This window comes from Talpa occidentalis, unplaced genomic scaffold, assembly GCF_014898055.3.
Source record: "Talpa occidentalis isolate TD23 unplaced genomic scaffold, MPIMG_talOcc4v2.1 talOcc4.7, whole genome shotgun sequence".
In the NCBI taxonomy this organism is placed as follows: Eukaryota; Metazoa; Chordata; class Mammalia; order Eulipotyphla; family Talpidae; genus Talpa; species Talpa occidentalis.
The window spans coordinates 87,377,752-87,405,661 of NW_023605083.1; the positions used below are offsets into that span (position 1 = coordinate 87,377,752).

Genomic DNA, 27,910 nt, shown 5'->3' on the forward strand with positions numbered 1-27,910 from the left:
GTGTAGTAGAATTGGCTTCTGCATTACATTATAAAGTTCCTGAGAGCAAATACTAGATCATACATATTGAATAACATAATTACTTGGATTTCACACATTTGTGATTTTTCTATAGGCTTAATAAATCACCTAGCAAATACAATATATAAAAAAGCATTTTTATTATTTTATTTTTTTGTCCAATTTTCTTTTATTGTTTCCAATTTTTTTAATTTTTTTATAATAAATTTTATTTTTATATTCCCCATACAATTGCAACCCCCTTATTTTGACCCCAATACCTCCCCTCCCGCTCCCTACCCTCATAGAGTGTCTCTGGTTCATAGTTTTTTGTTGATTTTGATTTTCACTTTCTTATAGTTATTCATTTTCCTGGTCCCTTATTTAAGTTTTCTAGATTCCTGCTATGAGTGAGACCATCCGGTATTTTTCTTTTTCTTTCTGGCTTATTTCGCTGAGCATGATCCCTTCCAGCGCCATCCATGTTGCTGCAAATTGCATGTGTTTATCTTTTTTGAATGCTGAGTAATATTCCATGGTATATATGTACCACATCTTCTTGATCCAGTCATCTATTTTTGGGCATTTGGGTTGTTTCCAAAGCTTAGCTATTGTAAATAGTGCTGCTATAAACATAGGGGTGCAGGTGCTCTTTGGAATGGATGTTTCTGTGTCCTTTGGGTAAATACCTAGAAGTGGAATTGCTGGATCATATGGAAGCTCTATGTTTAGTAGGTCCAGAAATCTCCACACAGCTCTCCATAGTGGTTGGACCAGTTTGCACTCCCACCAACAGTGCAGAAGAATTCCTTTTTCTCCACACCCTCGCCAACATTTGTTGTTGCTAGTTTTTTTAATATGTGCCATTCTCACTGGTGTAAGATGGTATCTCATGGTAGTTTTGATTTGCATTTCCCTGATTACAAGTGATGTTGAACATTTTTTCATATGCCTGTTGGCCATTTGCATTTCCTCTTCAGAGAAGTTTCTTTTTAGCTCTTCTGCCCATTTTTTGACTGGATTATTTTCTTTGTTGTTGTTGAGTCTCATCAGCTCTTTGCAGATTTTTGTCATCAGTCCTTTATCATTAGTGTTGTGTGCAAAAATGTTCTCCCAGTTGGTGGGGTTTCTCTTTGTTTTTGTTATTGTCTCTTTTGCTGTGCAGAAGCTCTTTTTAATTTGATGTAGTCCCAGCTGTTGATCTTTGCCTTCACTATCACTGCTTTGGGTGATGTGTCTGTAAAGATGTCTTTGATGTGAATATCATGTAGTGTTTCGCCTATATTTCCTTCTATGTATTTTATGGTTTCAGGTCTTATGTCTAGTTCTTTAATCCATTTTGAGTTGATTTTTGTGTATGGTGTGAGGTAGTGGTAAAGCTTCATTCTTTTGCATGTAGCGACCCAGTTTTCCCAGCACCATTTATTGAACAAACTTTCTTTGCTCCAATGTATAGTCTTTGCTCCTTTGTCAAAGATTAGTTGACCATAAATCTGTGGGCTTATTTCTGGATTTTCTATTCGATTCCATTGGTCTGTATGTCTGTTCTTGTTCCAATACCATACAGTTTTGATGATTATGGCTTTGTAGTATAGTTTGAAGTCTGGGCGTGTGATGCCTCCATTCCCTTCTTTTTTTTTCAGGAGAGCTTTGGCTATTCGGGGTTTTTGGTGATTCCATATGAATTTCATCAATAATTGTTCTATTCCTTTGGAGAATGACATTGAAATTTTGATTGGAATAGCATTGAATCTGTATATTGCTTTTGGTAGGATGGCCATTTTAATAATGTGTATTCTTCCAATCCATGAGCAGGGGATGTCTTTCCATTTCTTTGTGTCTTCTATTTCTTTTAACAGTGTTTTATAGTTTTCTTTGTATAGGTCCTTTACCTCTTTTGTTAGATTTATTCCCAAGTATTTGATTTTTTTTTGTTTCGATAATAAAAGGGATTTTTTTTATTTCTTCTTCTTCAGATTTATTGTTTGTGTATAGGAAGGCTACTGACTTTTGCGTGTTGATTTTGTATCCTGCCACTTTACTGAACTGATTGATGAGTTGAATTAGTTTTTCTGTGGAGTTTTTGGGGTTCTCTATGTATATTACCATATCATCTGCAAATAGTGATAGTTTGACTTCTTCTTTTCCTATTTGGATTCCTTGTATGTCTTTCTCTTGTCTAAAAATAAGCATTTTTAATTGACTAAAACCTAGATGTGTGATGATGGTGTTGGAATATGGAACAATGGGCACCTTTGATTCAGAGATTGCTCACTTTTTAGACTTGAGTGTCCAGGAATAACTGTCAGTGTTCAGCTGTCAATGTCAATTATGTCAATGTTCAACAAGGATTTCTCAAGATTTAATAAACTTTAGTTTTAGAGATGGCTGATCACTTGAGTCAAAACTGGTAGATAAAGAACATCACTACACAAAGTAAATTCATAATTATTCTGGATTCCTCTTCCCTTTCTCAATAAAGGAACCATGCAGGAAGTAAACCAGTCCACTAGCCTGGGTTTCATCCTCCTGGGAGTGACCGGTCAGCAGGAACAGGAAGAAATCTTCTTCATCCTCTTTCTGTTCCTTTACTCCATCACATTGATTGGAAACCTGCTCATCATCTTGGCTATCTGCTCTGATATTCACCTTTCACAACCCCATATACTTTTTCCTTGCCAACCTCTACTTCGTTGACATCTTCTTCTCTTCTGTAACGATCCCTAAGATGTTGATCAACAATATCTTGGGCAGCAAAGCCATCTCCTTTGGTGGATGTCTAACACGGATGTATTTCATTATTTCCTTGGGTAACACAGACAGTTATATCTTGGCAGCTATGGCATATGATCGTGCTGTGGTCATCAGCTGCCCACTTCATTATACAACAATTATGAGCCCAAGGTCATGCTTCCTGCTAGTTGTTGGTTCTTGGGTCATTGCCAATTCCATTGCTCTTCCACACACTCTGCTCACAGCTGACTGACTTACTGTAGAAACCAGGAAGTGGCAACTTCTACTGTGACATTACCCCTTTGCTCAATTTGTCCTGTTTTGACATTCTATTTAATGTGAAGATGATGTACCTAGGGGTTGGTGTTTTCTCTGTGCCATTAATATGCATTACCATTTCCTATATTCGAGTCTTTTCCACAGTCTTAAAGGTTCCATCCACCAAAGGTGTGCTCAAAGCTCTCCACCTGTGGTTCCCACTTCACAGTTGTTTCTCTGTATTATAGGACATTCTGTATTCTCTGTATTATAGGACATTCATGGTATTTCTGCCCTCTGATGAGTCATAGCCTAAAGGATGCTGTGATAACTGTGATGTACATGGCAGTGACTCCAGTGTTAAATCCTTTCATCTACAGTCTGAGAAATCGAGACATGAAGGCTGCCCTGGGGAAGTTGTTCATCAAGAGAATCTCCTAACAAATGTGAGCTTATATGGAGACTGCAGTCACCAATTAGGATGTACTTGGAAATTCATCTCCAATGTAAACCCTCTCCAAGATGCAACTTTTCATATTTCTAGCTGGAAATTCCTCATAAAAAATCTTGTAATAATTGGATACAGCTGGTGTAAATTATTGCTTGTACCCATTATTATCCTTTGGCAGAATGGCAGCTCAGGAATATTGAGTTTATGTTCCAATTAAGTTAGGATTCAAAATAAAGCTGAGAAGGTTGAAGTGCAACTTCTACATTTACATGTTAGGAATAATAATATCTTCCCCCTACACTGTTATCCTTTCACAGAATGGCAGCTCAAGAATATTGAGTTCATGGTCCAACTAAGTTATGATTCAAAATAAACTGAGAAGGGTGAAGTGCAACTTCTACATTTACATGTTAGGAATAATATCTTCCCCTTACACTGTTATAAGGTGTGAGGATCACAATAGTTCATAATTAATAAATCATTCAAATGTCAATTTTATTGAACTATAATTTCAAAACTATGCTTGCAATCCTCTGAAGCTAGGTACTATCTTAAAACAACACTCCTTTTCACTGTTTGGGTCTATAAAGTTTATCTAATAATTTTTGGTGGAATTGGGATGAACAAATGAAGATCTCAGTCTCTAAGTTGTAATATCAGACATAATCAGACTCTAGTCTGATTATTTACCCTCTATTAAATCTTTAAAGAAAATGCCCTGGGTAGATATTTTGTTCTATTTAATCATATGAACTTCTGTCTTTTGTGACAACATGAATGTAATTGGAAGTGATGCTAATGCTAAAATAATTCAGAAGAAGAAAGACATGTACCTAATGGCTTCATTTATATGTAGAAAATAGAGAAACAAAACAGAGGGTCAGTCAGAACTAAACCAATACAAACTCTAAAAGTCTGTAGAATTGAGGATACCAGAGGACGATGGTGATGGTAGAGAGTAGAATGTGGAGGGCACCTAATGGACTATGGTGGAGGGCACAGATTCCTTGATAGGGTGTGAGGTGTGGTGACATGCTTCTGAAGGTGTGAGCTAGACTTCTCAATTATATAGTGTTGTAAACCAATATTGCCTCAACAAAAACAAAGTCTGATGGAAAAAAGGAAAATACTGTACAATTTCACTCATATATGAAGACAAAGTAACAAAAGAAATGAACATACAAAACAAAAACTCTCAGATTATAAGGATAATATGGGTGTTGTCAGTGGAGTAAGGGAGGTGGGTAAATTTGGTAAAAGCGATCAACAAGTAGGTAGTGATCATAATGTAGATACACATATGTGAAAATAAAATTTTGTAGATCTAAAGTCTAATGTTTTAAACCATTAATACTTTAATAAAATAGTTTTAGACTTTAAACAAGTAAAGACAAACAACAAAGGCAAACTGTTAGATTATGAGAAAACAGTAGTTATCAGAGGGGAATTGGGGTGAGGGATGGGTAAACTGAGTAAACATGGTTACTTATATGGTGGCATATGTAAGCTAGATTGGAGGCGATCATAGAAATGTATATACAGATGCTGAGATATAATGTAACACTATAAACCGTGTGAGTTCAATGAAAGTCTTTTAATTGAAGAAGTGGCAAATTACTGTAAAAATATCCTATGTTCATGAATTGGAAGACTTAATATTAAATATTAAAATGTCCACACTGTTCAAAGCCTTCAATAGTTTCAATGAAATCACTATCAAAATTACAATGACACTGTAAATAGAAATAAACAGCTCTAAAACTCATTTGAAGTATAAGAATGGATAAAACTAAGGGATGTTGTTGGAGTGATTACTCTTGCAGGAATAGTAACTGTAAGAGAACATGAGGAGATACTGCGGTGATGATGTATTTTTATGTATTTTTTATGAGAGGAGGTTATTAATATTTGTTTAGTTTGTGAAAACTCCAGCCAAAAATTTCAGGCTCGGTTTTATCTCACAGACACTAAATACCATTGCTTCTCTGTCTGATTATCATATTAGCTACAGTTCCTGTATACCTCTCATGTGTTGGTTGTTTTGTTTGCCTCTTTTTGGGTTTGTATGCAATGTTGTGTTTGGAAAAATTATAAAACAGAAAAATTTGAAGATCAGGGTGACATTATTTTCCTTTAAATATGACTTTTTAAGTTGCTTTCACTTAGTATTTGGGATCACTAGCAAGCTGCGATCATACTAATTCAAACATAGTGAGTGAGATTTTCCAATTCTTTTATGACTCAAAGTTGGTAGGAGCATGTGTGTGTGAAGCTTTTGATTATGATTTGCTCTTACTCCTATGAAATCTTTTAGGAATACTGCCCAATATGTAGATAGTTTATTCTTTGTAAACAAGACTCATTTCCCAAGACCCTTGCTTTTAGATATTAACACTGGAGCAATTATCTATGTTCATCGCAATAAGCTGTCATGGGATTACTTCCCCAAGGGCTCTCCAAAACTGACAAATAGGCCTGACATGCTCTCGGTACATCCCCTTTCTTCATGACACTGGGATCCAAGTACCAGTAGGGTTCCCAGAGCTTCTATGTGGTCTCCTTTCGTCTAGTTACTGAAGATCCAGGCATCACCCTCTTTCACACCTTGAGTCAAAGGACAAGTCAAAGTTCTATTCAGAAATCAATTCTTAGGTTGAATTTTCATCCTATACGGGAGGAAACTGAAGCAGAAGAATCAAGAAACTCTGAGACCAGCACAGACCAGTGGGTAAGGTCAGGACGTGGAAGACTCAGCCTCCTCTTTTTTCTCCCTTGTCTCTCTTTTACATTTTCTCGATCACACAAACATATTTATAGTAACTCTGAAAAAGTGTTTATGTAATCTAATTCTCTATCATTTAAAGGTACGACAACAATCACTCCACTCTCCTTAAGCCACTCAACTATTTTCAAAGTGCCGTCACACATCCTATTACATATGATTCTCAAAGCTTCAAGAAAGGCTTCCTGGGCGAGAGATGGAGGCTCAGAGAGGTTGTGGGCCTTCCTCAGAGTCATGCAACACAGGAGCCACAAACGGCCCCTTTTCCCATGCTGCATCTGGCACTCTTTTCCATCTGCCCCATAGTATCTCCCCTGCCACTTGGCCACATGGCCAAGGGGTTTGTGTCTCTAAGGTCTTCCAACCACTCAAGTGTGTGAACCACTGGCTCTTACAAGACCAGAGCAGTGTTTCCCAGCATGAACAATAGAAATGCCAGGTGCTTGTGAAAATGACTTGTTTCTCAGAACAGGATCAATATTTCAAGTAACAGATCCAGATAATTGGGTTTTTATTTTTACAGAATCACAGGTGATCCTAACACACACTAAGGTGCAGGCACCTTCCTCAAGGGTTAGAAAGTAAATGTCGGTTTTTACGGATGTCCTCTGACTTTTCCCAGCCCTGGTGCCTGTCGCCTTCCCTCCTTTCTGTCAGGAGTCCCAGGGAGGACTCTGAATTCTGGGCATCAGGCTGTGGAAAACATGTTGATTCTGAAATGGTCTAAGTGGAAGTTTTCTGTCTCCATGGCAGAAACAGAGGTGGTGGCCAGGTATGCTCAGGGGTGCGGATGCAACAGGGAGTCACATGTGTTCTTTTACATTCTCGTCAATTTGGGGGCCCTGCAATTTGGGAGTCTCTGGGATGAGCCCATCAGTTTCCCCTTCCCATTGAAACTCTGGTTTTCTAAGAGGCAAGCAATCTCTCCAACTCAAAGCCTCCTTTAAGTAGATGAGAAATAGATGACCTCCTTCGTGATGTACAACCACAGTGAAACTATTATGAGTAACAAATAGCAGATGTGGAAAGCTGTACATACAAGATGTGGAAAGCTGTACATACAAGATGTCTCCAGAGACTAGCCAAAGGATTACTCTATTTTCACTCAAATGGCAAGATTATTCTATAATCTCTATGTTTAAATATAGATTAACCAAACATACATACCTCAACTGAATGCTTGATTGGACTCTGAATCTACACTCAGCCCTCTTTATGGTACAGCCTGGCAGAATACCTTCTCAGCCCTCTCTCTCCTTAGTCCCTCCTTTAAGTACATTGGCACACTACTTAAATTTTCTGGGAGATAAATGGCTTGTCTTCTGTTCTGATTCATTTTTTTGTTCTTGACCTGCCAGTCCACCTCCTTTTGATGTAAAGGCCATAATGATATCTGGAGCTCCAAATTACTTAATCTAAAGTTACTCACACTTTCACATCTACATTTGTTTGTGTTGCTACTTAAATTTATTAAGTTCCAGACTAAACTAGTAGAACAAGCTCCACAATTCCATGGCACACCTAATTATCCAACAATCATATTTTAATCTGTACTGTTTCCTTTTATCTTTTTGCTATTTCTAAGAAGATCTGATAAACATACATATGTATCGATGTTTGATCTGATATTTTAAGACATCTCAAAAACTGGAATTGCTTAAAGAGATAGCCTTTTTAAAAATGTAATGCATGAAATGCCACTACCTCTAGAAAGTTATATGTATTTCCTTTCATCAGATATATTTTATTATCAAGGTAATATGGATTTAGACATTGCAAATTTAAACAAAGTGGGGAAAGGATGAGTAAATCAGGCCAATTGTATGGTGATGCATGGAAACTATATATATATATATATACACACACACATATATATATTAAAGTACACTGCATTTTTATTTTAAAGATTTATTTTTATTTATATAAGAACTGGGGTACAGGCTAGAGGCATGGGAGGGTGAGAGAATTTACCAGAGACAGAATGGGGAGCAGAACAGGCAGATGTTGAAAACACAGCTGAGTGGCACAGAGGGTGAGAGAGGAGCGGTCTGCCACGCCATGTGGTTATCTTCCTGGCCAGCTGGGAATTGAACTCATGCTGCAGAGGCTGCGGACAGCTTCACAGAGCTGCACTCAACCCTATGTGCCATGGGGAGGCCTGGAAACTATATTTTGATGGTGAACATAATGTAGTATATTTAGGTGTTAATTTATAAGTTTGCACACCTGAAGCCTATAAAATGTTTAAATGAAAATTTAACCAGTTTTATTCTCAGAGTCTAAGAGTTCATTTTCTTATTTTTTTGCTGCTTTACCACATGTGATTGTTACCTACCCTGACTTTGTTCATCTAGCACAATAATTCCCTTTCGGTTGATCCATATTGTTGAAAACAGCAGAATTTCATCTTTTTTATAGTGGAGTACTAGGCCATCATTCTATATATCACTTCTTTATCCTCTTACGGGTCAAAAGGTACTCAAACTGTTTCTAACTCTTTTATAAAAAATTTTTTTTTATTTATTTATGCATACAAGAACTGGGAACTGGGGTCTAGGCCAGAGGTGCAGGGGATAAAAGGACTCACCAGAGATAGCAGGGAGCAGAACAGACGGATCTACTGAAATACACTGCTGGGAGGCAGTCAGCAAGGCACAAGTCTGCCATGCCATGTGGGTTAGCTCCACATCAGGGGATCCACTCAGGCAGAAATGGCTGGCAATAGCTTGATAGCCCTGACACTTAGCCCCTGCGCCACCAGAGAGGCCCATGTTTAAACTTTTGGCTATTGTGAGTAATGCTGCAGTGAACATTGGGTGCATATATCTCTTCAAATTAGTGTTTTTGTATTCTTCAGCTAGATACCCAAAAGTGGGATAACTGGATCAGGTGGTATTTCTAGTCTTTGTTTTTTGACGAATCTCCATTCTGTTTTCTATAATGGCTACACCAATTTACATTCTCAACAGTGTACGAAAGGTTACCCTTTCCTCCACATCCTCCAAAACACTTGTTTCTTTTTTTAATCATAGCCATTCTATCAGATATGAGATATCTCATTCTTGTTTTCATTTATTTCATCTTATTTTTACTCTGACCCATTTTTCACATGAAGAAGTGGAGTCTTAAAATGCTCAGTCTTAAAATGCCTATTATTTCACAGCCAGCAAGTGTCAGAGCACAAACTTGATTTCAATTGTTTTGAAATAGCTTTTAATTTGTAATGGCATTTCAGTTAATTATCTCAGGTTTCCCAAAGAGATCATCATATAAGCAAGTGATAGTAATTTTTCAATTTTCTGTCCAGTATTTTTTTTTTATTCCTTTTGTTCATTGTGTAACATAAATTTATTATACCACAAATACCTATTTTATTTTTTTTTTTATTTTTTTTTTTTTTTACTTTGAGCCAGGGCATTTTAATAAAAAAGAAGAAGAGAGAAACTACAGTACACAGAATAAAATTTAAGGGGAAAATATGTATATGCTAATTACAATTGAATAATAAATACTCTGAGTAGTATATACACACAATAAAATGCCTCAAGACAAATGTTCCAGAAATGAATTAATTAATAAGCAAATAAAACAGAACATGAAAATAAAAAAGGTAAAGGCAAACAAACTTTTGGCATCAGCTATTCATGTTACAGTAATTGATATTCAATTTCTGTAGAAACTGTTGGACTGGCTCATGAGATTTGGATCGTAAATATGTATAATATGTAAATACTTTTAATATACTCAAAGTATTTAAAAAGATGGTTAATAGATATGAAAGTGCACTACAATACATATCATTATAGACACTAGGAATGTTGAAAGGAATATCCAAATAACATTTCCAATCCTTGCCTCATATTTGCTTATATGTATTTAATTTCCTGCATAGCTTCACTTATAAAATATATGCCCTTCCTTATTGAATTTATTTTCTTTCAATTTATTTATTTATTTTTTTTTTCTTGGTATGATCAATCATTTTATTTTTTTTTTTTTAATAAATTTTATTGTTATATTCCCCATACAGTTGCAGCCCCCCCATTCTGACCCCAATCCCTCCCCTCCCACCCCCGCCCCCCTAAAAGTGTCTCTGGTTCATAGTTTTTTGTTGATTTTGATTTTCACTTTCTTATAGTTATTCATTTTCCTGGTCCCTTATTTAAGTTTTCTAGATTCCTGCTATGAGTGAGACCATCCGGTATTTTTCTTTTTCTTTTTGGCTTATTTCGCTGAGCATGATCCCTTCCAGCGCCATCCATGTTGCTGCAAATTGCATGTGTTTATCTTTTTTGAATGCTGAGTAATATTCCATGGTATATATGTACCACATCTTCTTGATCCAGTCATCTACTTTTGGGCATTTGGGTTGTTTCCAAAGCTTAGCTATTGTAAACAGTGCTGCTATAAACATAGGGGTGCAGGTGTTCTTTGGAATTGATGTTTCTGTGTCCTTTGGGTAAATACCTAGGAGTGGAATTGCTGGATCATATGGAAGCTCTATGTTTAGTAGGTCCAGAAATCTCCATACAGCTTTCCACAGTGGTTGGACCAGTTTGCACTCCCACCAACAGTGCAGAAGAGTTCCTTTTTCTCCACACCCTCGCCAACATTTATTGTTGCTAGTTTTTTTAATATGTGCCATTCTCACTGGTGTAAGATGGTATCTCATGGTAGTTTTGATTTGCATTTCCCTGATGACAAGTGATGTTGAACAACAAATACCTATTTTAAATATTGTTTAAATATACACAATATCATAATGTACCATCCCATACTAATCTTTAAACACTTTAAGAGACTTGTAAGACTTGTAAGATGATATGATTAAAGTTATTATTTTAATAATATTGAGTGTGCTGATAAATGTGGCTGGAATGACTATGTTGCATAACATTTTCCTGGATTGGTTTAGTGTCTTAACCTATGATATTTTTAAAGCTAAAAAACTGTTGGTTTCACTTATTTGAATGTCCTTATTCAACAGAGCACACTTAGCATTTGTTGGTGTTGATGTTGCAGAAAGTCAGGAAAATGGATAGAGGCAATCAGAGTGATGTTTCTGAGTTTCTGCTCCTGGGGATCACAGACAATCTTGAGCAGCAGCACATCCAGTTTTGGATGTTCCTGATCATGTACCTGGTCACAGTGGTGGGAAATGTGCTCATCATTCTGGCAATCAGCTCTGACGCCCGCCTACACACTCCAATGTACTTCTTTCTGGCCAACCTCTCCTTCACCGACCTCTGCTTTGTCACCAACACAATCCCCAAGATGCTGGTGAACCTTCAGTCTGAGAACAAAGCAATCTCCTATGCAGGGTGTCTGACACAACTCTACATCCTGGTCTCGCTGGTGGCCCTGGACAATTTATTTTTGGCTACGATGGCATATGACCGCTATGTGGCCATCTGCCGTCCCCTCCACTACAACACAGTCATGAGCCCTGGATTATGTATTTTGTTCCTTATCCTGTGTTGGGTGTTCTCTATCACATATGGCCTCATCCACACACTCCTTATGACCACAGTGAACTTCTGTGGATCCCGAAAGATACGCTACATCTTCTGTGAGATGTATGCTCTCCTGAGGCTGGCATGTTCCAATACTGAAGTGAATCATATAGTGCTAATGGCTACGGGATCCTGTGTCTTCCTTGCCCCCTTAGGGTTCATGATCATGTCCTATATCTGGATTGTGAGAGCCATTCTCCGAATACCCTCAGCCAGTGGGAAGTACAAAGCCTTCTCTACCTGTGCCTCCCATTTGGCTGTGGTCGCCCTCTTCTACGGAACACTTTGCATGGTCTACCTGCAGCCCCTCAAAACCTACTCCATGAAGGACTCAGTGGCCATTGTGATGTATGCTGTGGTGACTCCCATGATGAACCCTTTCATCTACAGTCTGAGGAACAAGGACATGCATGGGGCCCTGGGAAGACTTCTCCTAGGGAAAGTCTTCCAGAAGTTGACATGAGGTGGATTGGAAGAATAAACATTATTAAAATGGCCATCCTACCAAAAGCAATATACAGATTCAATGCTATTCCAATCAAAATTTCAATGTCATTCTTCAAAGAAATAGAACAATTATTGATGAAATTCATATGGAATCACCAAAAACCCCGAATAGCCAAAGCTCTACTGAAAAAAAAAGAAGGGAATGGAGGCATCACACGCCCAGACTTCAAACTATACTACAAAGCCATAATCATCAAAACTGCATGGTATTGGAACAAGAACAGACATACAGACCAATGGAATCGAATAGAAAATCCAGAAATAAACCCACAGATTTATGGTCAACTAATCTTTGACAAAGGAGCAAAGACTATGCATTGGAGCAAAGAAAGTTTGTTCAATAAATGGTGCTGGGAAAACTGGGTTGCTACATGCAAAAGAATGAAGCTTGACCACTACCTCACACCATACACAAAAATCAACTCAAAATGGATTAAAGAACTAGACATAAGACCTGAAACCATAAAATACATAGAAGGAAATATAGGTGAAACACTATGTGATTTGCATATCAAAGACATCTTTACAGACACATCACCCAAAGCAGTGATAGTGAAGGCAAAGATAAACAGATGGGACTACATCAAATTAAAGAGCTTCTGCGCAGCAAAAGAGACAATAACAAAAACAAAGAGAAACCCCACCAACTGGGAGAACATTTTTGCACCCAACACTAATGATAAAGGACTGATCACAAAAATCTGCAAAGAGCTGATGAAACTCAACAACAACAAAAAAATACTCCAGGGCCTCCCCAGTGGCGCAGTGGTTGAGCGCTGGGTTGCGAAGCTGCCTGCAGCCTCTGCAGCGCCGGTTCGATCCCCGGCTGCTCCCCGGCCACCGGAGGAGGGTCCCACATGGCGCGCAGACCTCTCCTGCCGCCCGCTGCTCCCCTCAGCAGTGTATTTCATCAGTCTGCCTGTTCTGTTCCCTGCTCTGGCTCTGGTGAATTCTCTCACCCTCCTGTGCTTCTCACTGTACCCAGTGCTTGTATAAATAAACAAACAAATAAATAAATAACTCTTTAAAAAAAAAAAAATACTCCAGTCAAAAAATGGGCAGAAGAGCTGAAAAGAAACTTCTCTGAAGAGGAAATGCAAATGGCCAACAGACATATGAAAAAATGTTCAACATCACTTGTCATCAGGGAAATGCAAATCAAAACTACCATGAGATACCATCTTACACCAGTGAGAATGGCACATATTAAAAAAACTAGCAACAACAAATGTTGGCGAGGGTGTGGAGAAAAAGGAACTCTTCTGCACTGTTGTTGGGAATGCAAACTGGTCCAACCACTATGGAGAGCTGTGTGGAGATTTCTGGACCTACTAAACATAGAGCTTCCATATGATCCAGCAATTCCACTCCTAGGTATTTACCCAAAGGACACAGAAACATCCATTCCAAAGAACACCTGCACCCCTATGTTTATAGCAGCACTATTTACAATAGCTAAGCTTTGGAAACAGCCCAAATGCCCAAAAATAGATGACTGGATCAAGAAGATGTGGTACATATATACCATGGAATATTACTCAGCATTCAAAAAAGATAAACACATGCAATTTGCAGCAACATGGATGGCGCTGGAAGGGATCATGCTCAGCGAAATAAGCCAGAAAGAAAAAGAAAAATACCGGATGGTCTCACTCATAGCAGGAATCTAGAAAACTTAAATAAGGGATCAGGAAAAAGAATAGCTATAAGAAAGTGAAAATCAAAATCAACAAAAAACTATGAACCAGAGACACTTTTTGGGGGGTGGGGGCCGGGAGGGGAGGGATTGGGGTCAGAATGGGGCATGTGCAGTTGTATGGGGGAATATAAAAATAAAATTTATTATTTAATAAAAAAAAACAAAAACAAAAACAAAACAAAAACAAAAACAAAAAACCAACCAAAAAAAAAAAAAAAAAGAAGTTGACATGAGGGTATTTTGGAAAGGGCATTAAAGTGGAGACTGAAAATTTCCTTCACTGCATTGCAAAGCTCTGTCCTCTGAGGAATACACAAGTCATTAAGACAGTTCCACTTCAGAATGAGCTCATATATCTCTTATGAGAAAAGACATCTATGTGTAATCCAGTGTCACCCAGCCCTCACCAACCTTGGTAATAAATAAGGTCATGCTAACACAAACACTGGAGTTTTGTAGTGGCTGGCAAGGAGACTGAAAGTTCCAATGCCTTAATCACTTGGTTGGTTCCCCTAGCAACCAGTCCCAACCTTAGGTGCTTTCCAGATGTCACCTCATTAACATAAACTCAGCTGTGATTGAAAAGGATTTTTATAAATATTAAGACATCTTTATCACTCTTACCACTTAGAAAATTCCAAAGGTCTTAAGGCTCTGCCATAAAAGGGGATATAGACTAAATATATGTTTATTATAAGTCACAATGTCACAAGTTCAAACTGCCTTATAAAAATGTAGTGGATACAAAGTGAATAGGCACTAATGAGAAGGGTTACTGTGGTTTAAAAGGGAAGGAATCTTTCCAGACGAATCAGCAGAATCAGCCCTAGCCCTAGACCTTGACAAATAGATATGAATTGATTTGATGTTCACAGACATTCAAAAATTCATTCAATTCATGATGAATGAATGTTTATGAGGGACCTCAAACTGGATTACAAACATGAATAAGGATCGCCCTGCGTACCAGGGGAAGCAGTCAAAATTATAGTACATATACCGTTGACCCTTGAACAATGTAGAAGTTAGGGGTGTCTTACCAATTAAATAAATATTCAATTGACACACATTTTGTATGTCACATGTATCATATACTGTATTCTTATAATAAAGATACAAGAAAGAAATTGTTAAGAAAATCATCAGAATGTAAAAATACATTTATAGCACTACATTAACACTACCGTAAGTTTACATCAACTATATAGAAGATGAATCCTCTGTCTGTCATTACCTACATCAATATTGTCAAAATGGGATAGATAATCAAGCAACTCAACTTCTTCACATAATATCATGACTTTTCTCTGCTTCTTGGGGGTCCTTCCAGCATAATGAGTGGTACTTTATATGGGCCCCCAGGGTGTTAATCAGTGTTGTCAGTATTGCACCAAACAAGATGAAAATTACGCAATAACTGTGAGAGATCACTTTCTATTACAATAAGCAATTTACTGGAGAGCTTAACTGCTCACCACAGATGACTAGAATCAGGTGGTATTTCAAGTGGCTACTCACATCACTTGAGATCACCACATGGCAACAAGGTGACTATGAAATTACTACAATAGTATAGTATGTACTGCAGAAATTTTATGCAATTATGAATTAATACTGCACCTTTACATTTGTTTTCATTTCTCTCAACTGCAAATGGCACCATGTATAGTCTGCTCATCTGGGTAAAATTTAACTTTGTATAAAATTTTTGTGTATATTTTATGGTTGTAAGTGATAACATAGACTATTGCATATATGTGTGTATATATCTATAAGGCGTTCATGAATACTTACCTTTTTCTTATTTTTTCAATATTTCTAGGCTATGTGATTTGAGGTTTTTTAATTGTCACAAATTTCAAAAAACAGTTCCAAAACATTTGTTTTAAAAAGATCTACAGCTATGAACCCACTTATTTCAAAGCCATGTTATTCAAATATCAACTGTAAAAGTACATAAGTCATCAGTTAAAAGACAAATGTTAGGAGGCTGATTTGAAAAAACAAAATATAGACTCCATCCACATCATGGCAGAATTGAGAGACCAGATTTACCTTCCCCCCAAAACAATTATAAAAAATTAGTGTTTGCAGGGAAATGTAAATCAAAAATTCAATGAGATACCATCTCACACCAGTGAGAATGGCACATGTTAAAAAAACTAGCAACGACAAATGTTGGCGAGGTTGTAGAGAAAAAGGAACTCTCCTGCACTGCTGGTAGGAGTGCAAACTGGTCCAACCACTATGGAGAGCTGTGTGGAGATTTCTTGAACTACTAAACATAGAGCTTCCATATGATCCAGCAATTCCACTCCTAGGTATTCACCCAAATGACACAGAAACAGTAATTCCAAAGGGCACCTGCACCCCTATGTTTATAGCAGCACTGTTTACAATAGCTAAGCTATGGAAGCAACCCAAATGCCCAAAAATAGATGACTGGATCAAGAAGATGTGGTACATATACACCATGGAATATTACTCAGCAATCAAAAAAGATAAACACATGCAATTTGCAGCAACATGGATGGAGCTGGAAGGGATCATGCTCAGTGAAATAAGCCAGAAAGTAAAAGAAAAATACCGGATGGTCTCACTCATAGCAGGAATTTATTTAGAAAACCTAAATAAGAGACCAGGAAAAAGACTAATCAATACAAAGTAAAAATCAAAATCAGCAAGCAACTATAAACCAGAGACACACTACGGTGGGGGTGGGGGGGGGAGAGGTGTGGGGAAAGGAAGGACTAGTGTGAAAATAAGGGGGGGGGGTGCTACTGTATGGGGAATATAACCAAAATGAAAACGCATACATTGTGCAAAGATGAAAAAAGATGTAAGAATTATATAAAACAAAATATTTAAATAAAAAAATTAGTGTTAGCTCAAAGGAAAATTTTGAAGTTCCCTCACCAGGAGGCTCAAACTTCATAAATAAAGACCCATGGCAGAAAGGAGCATCATGGAGGCAGGATGGGAAGTGAGGACAACTGAAGCACCAAATGGAGCTTGCTGTGGAGTAAGAGGAGAGGAGGTGGAGGTATTTAAGCCCCAGAATTTCCTCCTGTCCCCATCTCATACCAAAATAAACTAAGAAGAGAAACAAACAAAAGAGCAAATAAGGAAACACATGTGCCTAGAGTCAAACTCAGTGGTGAGAAACTTAAAACTTTCCCTCTAACATCAGGTACATGACACGGATGTCTACTCTCAAGACTATTGTTCAACATAGTATTGAAAGTACTGGCTAGAGCAATCTGGCAAGAGAAAGATGTAAAATGAATCCAAATTGTAAAAGAAGATATAAATCTATGTAGATGACATAATTATACAAAGAAAACTCTAAAAATTCCACTAAAAAACTATTCGAAGCAACAAACCAGTATAGTAAAGTAGAAGGCTTATAAAATCATATATAAAAGTCTATTGCATCCTTATAGGCAAAACTAGAAGAGAAAGAAATGAAGAAAACAATCTCATTTGCAATAGCTTCAATAAGTATTAAATACCTGGGAATAAACTTTGCAAAGATGGCGAAAGACCTAAAGAAATAGAAGACACAGGGCCTCCCTGGTGGCGCAGCAGTTGAGTGCAGGGTTGCGAGGCTGCCCGCGGCCTCTGCAGCGCCGGTTCGATCCCTGGCTGCTCCCCGGCCACCGGAGGAGGGTCCCACATGGCACACAGACCTCTCCTGCCGCCCGCTGCTCCCCTCAGCAGTGTACTCCAGTCCTTCTGCCTGCTCTGCTCCCTGCTCTGGCTCTGGTGAATCCTCTCACCCTCCCGTGCTTCTGACTGTACCCAGTGCTTGTATAAACAAATAAATAAATATTAAAAAAAAAAGAAATAGAAGACACAATGTAAGATATTGCATGCTTATGGACTGAAAGAATTAACATAGTTAATTTTGTTAACAAAATTGTTAAATTGTTAATTTTGGAATGAGCTATAAGATGGGAAAGGTCTCATTCTGTTAGTGTTGTATTGATGGAGTCTCACTGCAGCTGAATCTTAAAAATGTCACTGTTGGGTAATTAAATGGTGTTTAATACTTATGAAAAATTTTCAAAACTTAAAATTAGAAATAAAAATGGTAGTCTTTTGCTTGATTTATCAGAGGAAATATTGTGATACCTCAATAGAGCTCCTGAGACACTCCATAGAATTTCTCCCTTTCCTTAGGAGGCATACATTAGACAAATTTGACATATTTGGTATTCATCTAGTAAATCAGAAACTTAATGGGAAGCATTGTTGCTTGAGAGAAATGTTCCACTGTAGCCTATATATGAATATTAATGTTAGTGTCCTAAAAATTATGTGAAGCTTCTTGTAGGTCTGATATGTTCTGATACAATATTGCTTATCAATTTTGGTTGTTACTGTTCTGAACATTGTAATGTATAATGTCAAACTAATTTCCTTGTCAACAACCTCTGACTTGTGGGTGATGCTGGTAGCTTGATGGAAAAAGTTGGAGCTTTCTGCTCACTCCCTGACTTCCTGAATGGGGGCTGATGGGAACCAGAGGTGGAGTACTTCTTCCAGTTACACCCTGGTCTCTGACCAGGTGATGCCCTCTATGGGCAGCACAGACTGCATCTGGTCACATGTTGGTCAACAGAATTTTCTTCTTTTCTCCCTCCCTATGTAAAAATAAAAACCCTTTTATTTTTAGTTTTTATCGTGTTTCCTGCATTGTTAAGTGCACTGGTGAGTACTTGCTCCCCAGGACATCTCTGTTCCCCCAGGTTTGCCCATTTCACCCCAACCCTTCACTTTTTTTTGCTAGTTCTTTTCTAGAGCTTACCATTAATCCAAGATGTTGTTTTCAGTTTTGTTTCTCAGCTTGTATCAGGAGTGTCAGAAAAGTCACAGATGAGAGCAACTTTCATACTTCATTTATCTCAAAATTTCCTATGGAAACAATAAGATGAGACTATCTAACAAAACATTTATCAATATAACTTTAATAACCTCCTTCTTTCTTTTTTCTTACAATTTTTTATGGTTAAACCCACAAAGCTAAAGGTAAAGTAAAACTTCTATAGCAAAATGTTTGTTTTATATGAGAAGGTATTATTATAGTGAAAAGTAGCCCTTTGAAGGAGCATTTTAGAAGAGAAATAGTAAAAACAGCTAAAATTGAAGCCTTAGGAGATGTTAAAAGGACAGACTGACTTGAAAATTAATTTGTATAAGTAGATTTACTATGGGAATAAGGATGAAGAAAGAAGGGCCAAAAAACCATGAAGAAAAGAAAGCTAGATGCCAAATGTGTGCTTAAAAAGAGGGGTAGGAATTGTTGTTTAAAGCTCACAGAAATCCATGTCCTAGTTCCAAGAAATTAGTAGCACTGTACTAATTTTTTTTTTTAAATAGGTAGATATAGGTCTCATTCTATAATCTGGGGCTGTGATTTTACCTTAGCCTTTAAAATTTTTCTTAGTCCATTTAATCATGCAGAAAAAGTTGGGAAAATGAAACATAACAACTCTATTTTGCCAGCATATAGACATTCCTTTTTGGGAATTTGGATGGCAGAAAAATGTAGATTCTTTTCCTTTAAAGTCTTATCTAGGAGTCTTAAACTGGGATTTAAGCCAAACTGAAACAGAACCCAATACGAATGTCAATATTTAAACTATAAATAAAAAATAATTATCTGGGAATAATTAAGAAAAATAAATCCTCACCCCATCTCCCTCCCATGCTGAAAAAAATCTATATATCCAGTTAATTGGACAGTTCAAAATATTTCTAAGATAACTCTCAGAAAATAAGACTTCTTGGGTTTTTGGGTGTGTGGCTGGGACGCTTGCCAAAGAGGCAGATCAGCTACTGCTCCCCCTAAAGACTCTTAACTTCACTTGTCTGTACTAGTCCTGCTGAAATTCTACTCCCCATGGCTGGAAAGATTTGAGTCAAAGGTGGCTTCCATGGACTGGGAGAAAGAGTAAAAACAGCTGCTTCTACTCTCCAGGGGGAAATTCTCAACAATGTGAGAGCATTGGCAAAGGGACCCCAGAGCACGCTAGGTTCAACCCATTGCACTGGGAGTAGGGAGAGGAGGAACTAGGCCGGGGGAGAGTCTTAACATCAGCTTGCTTCCCCAGACAGACTTCCTTAGAACTGGGGCTAACCTGGGTTAGGGGCAGCCGAGGATTCCAAAAAACGCTTCTGAACACAGGACAAAAGTGCCACTGTGAAAGACACCGAGTTAGAGCATTACCTATATATTTCACAAGGTCAGGAAATACTACCTGGAGATTTTACCAAAATTAAATAAAATATTTGTTAAATCAACACACAGACTATGCTTGTTCTTTGATATCACGAACATCATTCCAGTGTTTCTCAAAATATGTTGTGGGGATCCCTGGCATCAGATTCACCTTCTCCTCCTGGACCGTCCACCCCTTGGGGAACCGGGAAGTCCTTTTGGTCTCTCCACGTCCTCCTATGCAGGCTGTGGGTGGAGGCGGAGTCCAGTCCCTCCAGAGGTACCAGGTCCGAGTGCTAACAGAGAGGAGTCACTTGACGAAGTTTCATATCCTGTTGTGGATTCCTTTCAATCATCGCGAAGCACTGGCGCCCCTTCTACGGAACCCGAGGGTCGGGTTAGTTCTCTGACCGCGAGACCCACCCCCAATGCGACTGCTGCGCCTCAGGCCGCGGATCAAAGAACCGACCCGGGGTTCGGGATCTGAGAGGGTCCCAAGTGATCTCGCAGCGCCGGCTCCAGCCGGCCAGCTGCCAGGCACGTGTGCAGGCCACCTCGGTGCCGCCGTCTGCCCCCACCCGCCACAGAGGCCAGGAGAAGTCCCGGCGCCTGGTGAGCGCCGCGACAAGCCGAGGGCGCCGGCGCGGCCGCCACCACGCTCTGCACGGAGCTGGGCAGTGGGCGCACCGACCGAAGTCCAGCCCCCAGCCCCCAGCAGCCGCCCCGAGACCGACGGACCCGCGCCAGGACGCGTCCTTCCCGCGCGTGGCGGCGGAACCGCGCGGACAAGAGTCGCTCTCCCCGCGACGCTCACCCTCGTCGCCGCGTCCCCGTCTCCACCCACACGCCGGCTGTGAGTCCAGTTGCCCGAACTGGGGGCGCCAAGCCCCCGCTGACCCGGCACACGGGATCCCGCGGCACCTCAGCGGGAGCAGGAGCAGCCCAAGGCCGCGCGGGCTCAGCCGAGCGCGCGCAGTTTCTGCGGCTGGGGGCGAAAAGAGGCGCGGTGGCCGAGGGAACCGCTCCCGACGGTGGGGCGGACCCAGCCCTGACTGACGGCGCCTCAGCCAATCGCGGTGCCAAGCTCCAGGCTCCGCCTACTATCCCGGCCAATCGCTGCTGCGCGACGACCGCGGGAGCAGCGCAGCGACGGGAGATTGGTGGCCAGGTGGACTGCGGGCCGCGCTGCCTGCACCTGGGGCGGTGGGAGCCCGATCCCTGCTTGCTGAAGCCAGACGCCCCAAGAAGTGCGGGGCAAGTCTTAAGTCGAAGACGCAGTTTCTGACGCCGAATTTGGCCCCCAGAAGCTCCGAGAGACCCCAGGAGGCTAGTACCTGGATAAGTTTTGACTGTGTCTGATGGTTTTCCAGAAAGTTTACCTGACTCCTGAAAAACACCTCCACGACCTTCCTTACCCCTGCCGTCCATACCACTGGCCCCTGGACCAGCCCTGATACTCATCTTCATCCCTACAGTCCACACCACCTGCCATCGGGATCTCACCAGAGGTCGGGCCCCTTCCCTCCCAAGGCCCAGACACCTGTGCACAGAGCCCAGGGAAAAAGGAGGCTTAGCCAGTGACCCAGGAAAAGAGAACTCTCCCTCTAAGAGGAAAGACACAGCTCTCAGGTGAGCCTGGAGGGAGCGTCAGGGTATGGTGTCCTCGGCTCCTATTTCCATGGGGAGCTACCAGGAGGCAGGAGTAAGACTGGCAGGGCCATTAGGGTCTGCAGTCAGGAGACCCTGAAAATGGATCGGTGATGCTAACCTTGAGATAAAGAAAAAATAGAATTTCGAAAGACTCAGAGAAAATCATACATTTTATTCTATTTGCATGTCGTTCCAGAGAAAAAATCCACAACACACAATGCTGGCGATTTTCCATGTGAATGGAAGTGGTCAAGATGCTTAAGTGAAACTCATTGAAGGCAGGTATTAGCATTAATGTTTCCCAGTTATTGAAATCAAATATATGTGATTCTGCATGTAAGATGTCAACAAAAATGTGAAGAAACTTAAAGATGATTGAGGTGAACCATACTGGAATTAATCTTACTTAAAAAATAATAACCATGCAGACTAATTTTACCAACCAATGAGGCTTCCTGCAATATGGGTGTTTTCACAGGACCTTCCGAGTTCTGATCTAGGTCTAACAGGGTATTATTGCAGAGAGAAAAACGTTTGGGAAGTTAAGTGACATTTCAACTTGGAGTCTGACAAAAAGGTCCGTCTAGGAGTTCCCACAAAACCACATCAGCTGTTCAAAGCCTAGGAGTCACTGTAGGAAGGCTACTGTTCTTGTCCTGACTCCATGACACAAGGCCATTCAATTATAACAATCCTGTAAGCTAATTAAGGAATTCTTGGTAGCTTCCACAGTAACTACTACAGTTTTATCCACAGACATAAATTCTCAAAAATGCTTATTCAGTAAAATTTTTTACCAGATCTTGAAGTTAAACAAAACAGACAACTTGGGAATAGGATCCAAAATTTTGAAAGTCCAAAGGTGAATTCTCATTGAGAGTCACAGAAGCTAACTATGGATAAACTGGAGTTTGTAAATACCCCTGACCCATGAAAATCTTATAGCCCTTTCAAAGCAAAAGGGAAATATGATGACTGTTTTCTGTCTCCCTTTTCCAAGAAGCTAAGAATATAGCACAAATGAGCCCTGAGTTGTTTGTCAGCATTTTTACAAGACCTGACTCTGGTTTAAGATTGGAGACTCTCCCTCTGTGTCCCCTATTCTTACCCATCCCCCAAACTGACATATGTCTTAAGGTCTCATTGTGGATATGTCTTCTTTCAGCCACTTGAGGGAGATGAGAAGGCTAAACTAAGCAAAGTAAAAGCCATCAGCAAACTAGAAACAACTTCTGACTTATCACCAGTGAGTATGTAGCATCAGCTTTAAGATGTGTGTGAATATGCACAAAAGTTTTTTAAGAATATTTTTTCAGAAATGTATTTTTTAAAAAAGATTTATTTATTTATTTATTTATTTATACAAGCACTGGGTACAGTCAGAAGCATGGGAGGGTGAGAGAATTCACCAGAGCCAGAGCGGGGAACAGAACAGGCAGACCGACAAAATACATTGCTGAGGGGAGCAGCTGGAGCGGCAGGAGAGGTCTGTGCGCCATGTGGGACCCTTGCCGGTGGCCAGGGATTGAACCGGTGCAGTAGAGGCTGTGGGCAGCTTTGCAGCCCAGTGCTCAATTGCTGCACCACCAGGGGAGGCCCCAGAAATGCATTTTTATAGCTAATTTCTAATTGAATGATAAATGATAAAGTTATTTCAGGGCTGTTTTATATACTTATTTGCTGTCAACATAACCTGTCTTTTTTGTGACTGCAGATTGTGTCTGCTTCCTAGTCTTTGTGGAAAGGAGGAATTGCTGTACTTTTGTGCTGGGAAAAGATCTTTCAGATGATATGAACGTTAAAGGAATATTTGTTTACAGTTTCTTTTGATATTAATTTTGTTTTAAAAGGTCAGAACTTTCCCCTTATCTACTAAGCATGCATGTAACATTTTTGTTTCTTGTGTCTTATGGTCCCCCATTACCCACTAGTCTCTTAATGCTCTTTCCAAATAAATAGTGTCTTAGAAATGGTAGATAATAGTGGGCATAATCCCAAGGTGAGTGAAATCCTCTCCAAGAGTAAAGTGCTCATCATGTTCTATGAGATTAATTCTTTCAAACCACAGGACAACTTTTGAAATAGTAATACTTAATTCTGGCTCTGCATCAGAAACGTCTCCCAAATTACCTCATGTTAACTTCTGAAAGACTTTCCCTAGGAGGAGTCTTCCCAGAGCCCTATGCATGTCCTTGTTCCTCAGGCTGTAGATGAAGGGGTTCATCATGGGGGTCACCACAGCATACATCACTGTAGCTATGGAGTCCTTCATGGAGTAGGTTTGGAGGGGCTGCAGATATACCATAGCAAGTGTCCCGTAGAAGAGGGAGACCACAGCCAAATGGGAGGCACAGGTGGAAAAAGCTTTATATTTGTTAGAATTTGAAGGTATTCGGAGAATGGTTCTCACAATCCAGACATAGGACATGATCATGATCCCTAAGGGAGTGAAGAAGATGAAGCAGCCTGTGGTAATTAGCACTGTGTGAATGACCTGAGTGTTAGAACATGCGAGCCTCAGCAGAACATACATCTCACAGAAGATGTAGTGGATCTTTGGGGATCCACAAAAGGTCACTGTGATCATGAGGAGAGTGAGGGTGAGGCCATAGAGAGCAGAAAGTACCCAGCACAAGGAAAGGAGCAGCATACAGCGCTCAGGGCTCATGACTGTGACATAGTGCAGGGGTTGGCAGATGGCCACATAGCGGTCATATGCCATCACAGCCAGGATGAAGTTGTCCAGGGTCACCAAGCAGACTAGGAAGTAGAGCTGTGTCAGACACCCTGCATAGGAGATTGCTTTGTTCTGGGACTGAAGATTCACCAATGCTTTGGGGATTGTGTTGGTGACAAAGCAGAGGTCGGTGAAGGAGAGGTTGGCCAAGAAGAAGTACATTGGAGTGTGTAGGCGGGGGTCAGAGCTGATGGCCAGGATGATGAGCACGTTTCCCACCACTGTGACCAGGTACATGGACAGGAACATCCAAAATAGAACCTGCTGCTCTTCAGGATTCTCTGAGATCCCGAGGAGTAGGAACTCTGAGGTGCCACTTCGGTTGTGTCCATACATTTCCCCAATTGTCTGCAACATTATTACCAACAAACATGACTAAGCATATTCAGTTGGGTAAGGACATTCAGATTAGCAGCTCAACTATTTTCTTGGCATTAAAAATATCTTAGGCTAAATTTATAATATTTTGCATAAATAATAAACTAATGGAGGAAAAAGCACCATGTGGAAAATCTTTAGGCAACTTAATCTTTCCAGCAACTTCTAATCTGGCATACTCAGTATTACAGAAATGTCTAAGTCTTATTTTAAATATTATATTATTATAATCTTGGAGAGCTTAAATAGTGGTAAGTTATATTTTGTTATTGTATAGATATTTAAATGATATTTAAAACAGGTATATGCATTCTGGGCAATGAATCTTGTGTAATTGGACAAAGGAAAAGAAAGGGAAAAGGAAAAAATATCATTATTTGCTGATAGAACGGTCTGATTTGGAAGCCCAAGATAATAAAGTGAAGTGTTACTAGAAATAAAGGAAATTTCATTAAAGTGGCCAATCATACAATGCATACACCCCAAACTGATGGTCAGTCCTATAGTACAATGATTAAGACTGTGTTGCCAGAATGCTGAAATTAATTCTGAGGGCTGCCATGTACTGTCTGTGAAACCTTGGGCAGTTACCTGAGCTTTTTAATTCTCCATTCCTTCACTCAAAAAATGTGGATACAATTCATAAAATGCTAACACAAAGAGCTTGCATGAGCTCTGAATAAATATCGCCTATTATGTAAATAATAAGGAATAATAAGTTTAAACTTTAATGTGACAGAGTGCTATACATATTACCAACAAACACATTTATGCATTAATACATTAACAAGAATCAGGCAGAATCTTCAAATACTCAGAGAGACATAAGGTAAAAATTTAATAAATGAATAGACATATCAAGATTCCACATAGAAAGATGAAATTTTATGAGTTAATCTAAAATTTACTTATTCAAAGGCAAAATTTGAACAGGTTTTTAAAGAAAGAAGTGCTCATATAATTTTCATCTAAAAATAAGCTTGAAAATAAAGTAGGAAAATAATGAAAAGGAGAAGACTAAGGAGGAGACAATTTGCCAAATACAGGACTCTCAGGCAGTGTGGTACCAGTGCTAGAGTGAACAGGTCAATGGAATTGCACAGAAACTTCAGAAACCGAACCAAATGCATGTGGAATTTAATGAATTATGATAACAATTCATAAGGGAAGAAAAAATTTGTGTCAACAGATCTTATATTTATTCTACACAACAGTGCTGGTTTTTTTTTGTGGCAATTGAGATGAGGCAATGGAGACTTGTAGGGTTAATGAGTTTCTGAAGTTTGCTCAACCAGTAACTCTTGGAATCAGGATTTTACTCTACTTTTTCTACTGCCAAATTCCATGCCTTATCCACTCTACTACACATGAGGCAAGAGTAATAATGCTGACCTCACCAGCAATTTGGACAAGAGCTGAAATGTTGGATGTGGAAATATTTTTCCAATCTTCAATCCATATGTAAATAGAAGGTACTGATATGGGGATTAGAAAGGAGTCCTATTATTAACAATTTTTCCAACCTTCTGCCCATAGGAAGTCAGACCTCCTCCAATAGGAAACCCCACTTTCAGGACAAAGGGGGTTCAGGGATCCTTCCTTGCCTTCCCTTCATCCTGGACTTGACTTTACTTCCCACTCAGTCATGAGCCTCCATCCACCTGTGACTGCAGGGAATGACCAGGGATTCCAAGGGAAGACTCATTTGCAGCCAGTGCCTTGGTGCTGTCTACATTGGGGACATAAGAGTGAGGGGATTTATTATTATAGGATTCCTATACAAATAAATGTGAATTGGTCAGGCCAGGAGATATAAAATAAAAGAGACAGAAAAATGAGCCAGATTATCTCCCAGAAGACTTAAGTGCTGAAGAGGATTTAAGACACTGAAGAGGAATAGGGGCCAGGAGTGACTGGGGCAGGGGTGGGGGGGACAGTGAATTCCCCATTAGAGAAGACACTTAAACAGGCTTCATGTTACAGTGGGCTGAGTGGTCATTTCAGAGCCAACTCAAACTTCTAATTGAAGTAGGTGATTGGCAATTTTCCTTTAAAAATTATAGAGTGATTGTGTGGTAGTCCTCTGACATTTGATTGAAAATGGAAATTACTTAGGATAGGCTCTGGAGAGTTTGTATGTAGTTTCCCATATCTGTGTTTTCATATAATTATATCATTCTCCATCATAAAGGCATTTATTTCTCTCAGTACTTAAAGGATGGTTTTACCTGAAGTGATCTGCCCCGGGTCACAGAATGATTTGGTGGCAGAAATGAGCCTTTGACCAGGAGTTCTAAGCTAGGTGTTTGCTCTGTGTTAGCCTTGCACAGGGAGGACAGAAAACCTGGAAAGCAAAGAGTTTCATTTAGAAAGGGGAACTGATGGGTTTATCCAGAGACTACTCCAGATTTATCCAGAATAAAAGAGAACACCATGATGACTCCTTGCAGTGACCCCACCCCTAAGGGCACCTGGGCACCACCTGTTTCTGCCATGGGAACAGAGGACTTCTACCCTCTTAGACCATGTCAGAAACTTTTCCACAGCGTGTTGCCCTCTGGTGCATCTCACTGACAGAAGGGAGGGAAAGATACGATACAAGGGCTGGGAAAAGTCAGAGAACATCCAGAGGAATTGGTGTTTCTCCTTTAGCTACTTTAGATCGCTGTTTTTCACACATTAGTGTGCATCAGAATCCTCTGTGATGCTTTAAGACAAAAGCTGATTATCTGGCCCCCTTGCTTAAAATATTGGTTCTGTTTTGAGATTCATAGTTTTCCAGAGCACATAGTGACTTTGATTGTGCATGCTGGGAAACGGTGCTCTGAGTCTGTAAGACTCAGTGCTTGTATGGCCTTAGAGACACAGACTCCTCTGCTGTGTGGCCAGGGAGAGAAGGGAGGGAATGTGGAGCAGAATGGAAAAGACTTCCAAGCCCTGTGTGGGAAAACTGACCTCTGATACTTTCTGTGTTGCTTC

General features: G+C 39.7%; 3 protein-coding genes, 1 long non-coding RNA gene and 1 pseudogene across 8 annotated transcripts in view; 3 read left to right on the forward strand and 2 right to left on the reverse strand.

Annotated features, from left to right (window-relative positions):
- The first annotated feature begins 2,487 nt into the window (after positions 1–2,487).
- Positions 2,488–3,432, forward strand: LOC119232157 (olfactory receptor 1A1-like; annotated as a pseudogene).
- Positions 3,433–11,228: 7,796 nt separating this feature from the next.
- LOC119232328 (olfactory receptor 1D2-like) lies at positions 11,229–12,200 on the forward strand. The gene has a single exon (XM_037494322.1). The coding sequence runs from the start codon at positions 11,238–11,240 to the stop codon at positions 12,198–12,200; it is 963 nt and encodes a 320-aa protein (XP_037350219.1). The 5' UTR covers positions 11,229–11,237.
- Positions 12,201–17,828: 5,628 nt separating this feature from the next.
- On the reverse strand, positions 17,829–21,064 carry LOC119232329 (uncharacterized). The gene is made up of 4 exons (XR_005122047.2): positions 20,981–21,064; positions 20,339–20,543; positions 18,754–18,860; positions 17,829–18,589 (listed from the first exon to the last, which is right to left on the reverse strand). It is a non-coding gene; the product is annotated as an uncharacterized LOC119232329 (long non-coding RNA).
- A 275-nt stretch (positions 21,065–21,339) lies between these two features.
- LOC119232357 (olfactory receptor 1P1-like) overlaps positions 21,340–27,910 on the forward strand; it is a 251,030-nt gene continuing 244,459 nt past the window's right edge. For all 5 annotated transcript variants that reach the window (XR_008549515.1, XR_005122053.2, XR_008549514.1 and 2 more), the window contains exons 1-3: positions 21,340–21,795; positions 22,013–22,098; positions 22,982–23,062. The gene's annotated coding sequence lies outside the window, so the exon portion shown is untranslated. The remainder of the gene's footprint in view (positions 21,796–22,012; positions 22,099–22,981; positions 23,063–27,910) is intronic.
- On the reverse strand, positions 23,948–24,916 carry LOC119232462 (olfactory receptor 1D2-like). The gene has a single exon (XM_037494468.1). The coding sequence runs from the start codon at positions 24,908–24,910 to the stop codon at positions 23,948–23,950; it is 963 nt and encodes a 320-aa protein (XP_037350365.1). The 5' UTR covers positions 24,911–24,916.

What these genes read in the sequence shown, in the direction of transcription:
- LOC119232328 (XM_037494322.1), top strand. Translation starts at nt 11,238, where the DNA reads ATGTTGCAGAAAGTCAGGAAAATGGATAGAGGCAATCAGAGTGATGTT.
- LOC119232462 (XM_037494468.1), bottom strand. Translation starts at nt 24,910, where the DNA reads ATGTTGCAGACAATTGGGGAAATGTATGGACACAACCGAAGTGGCACC.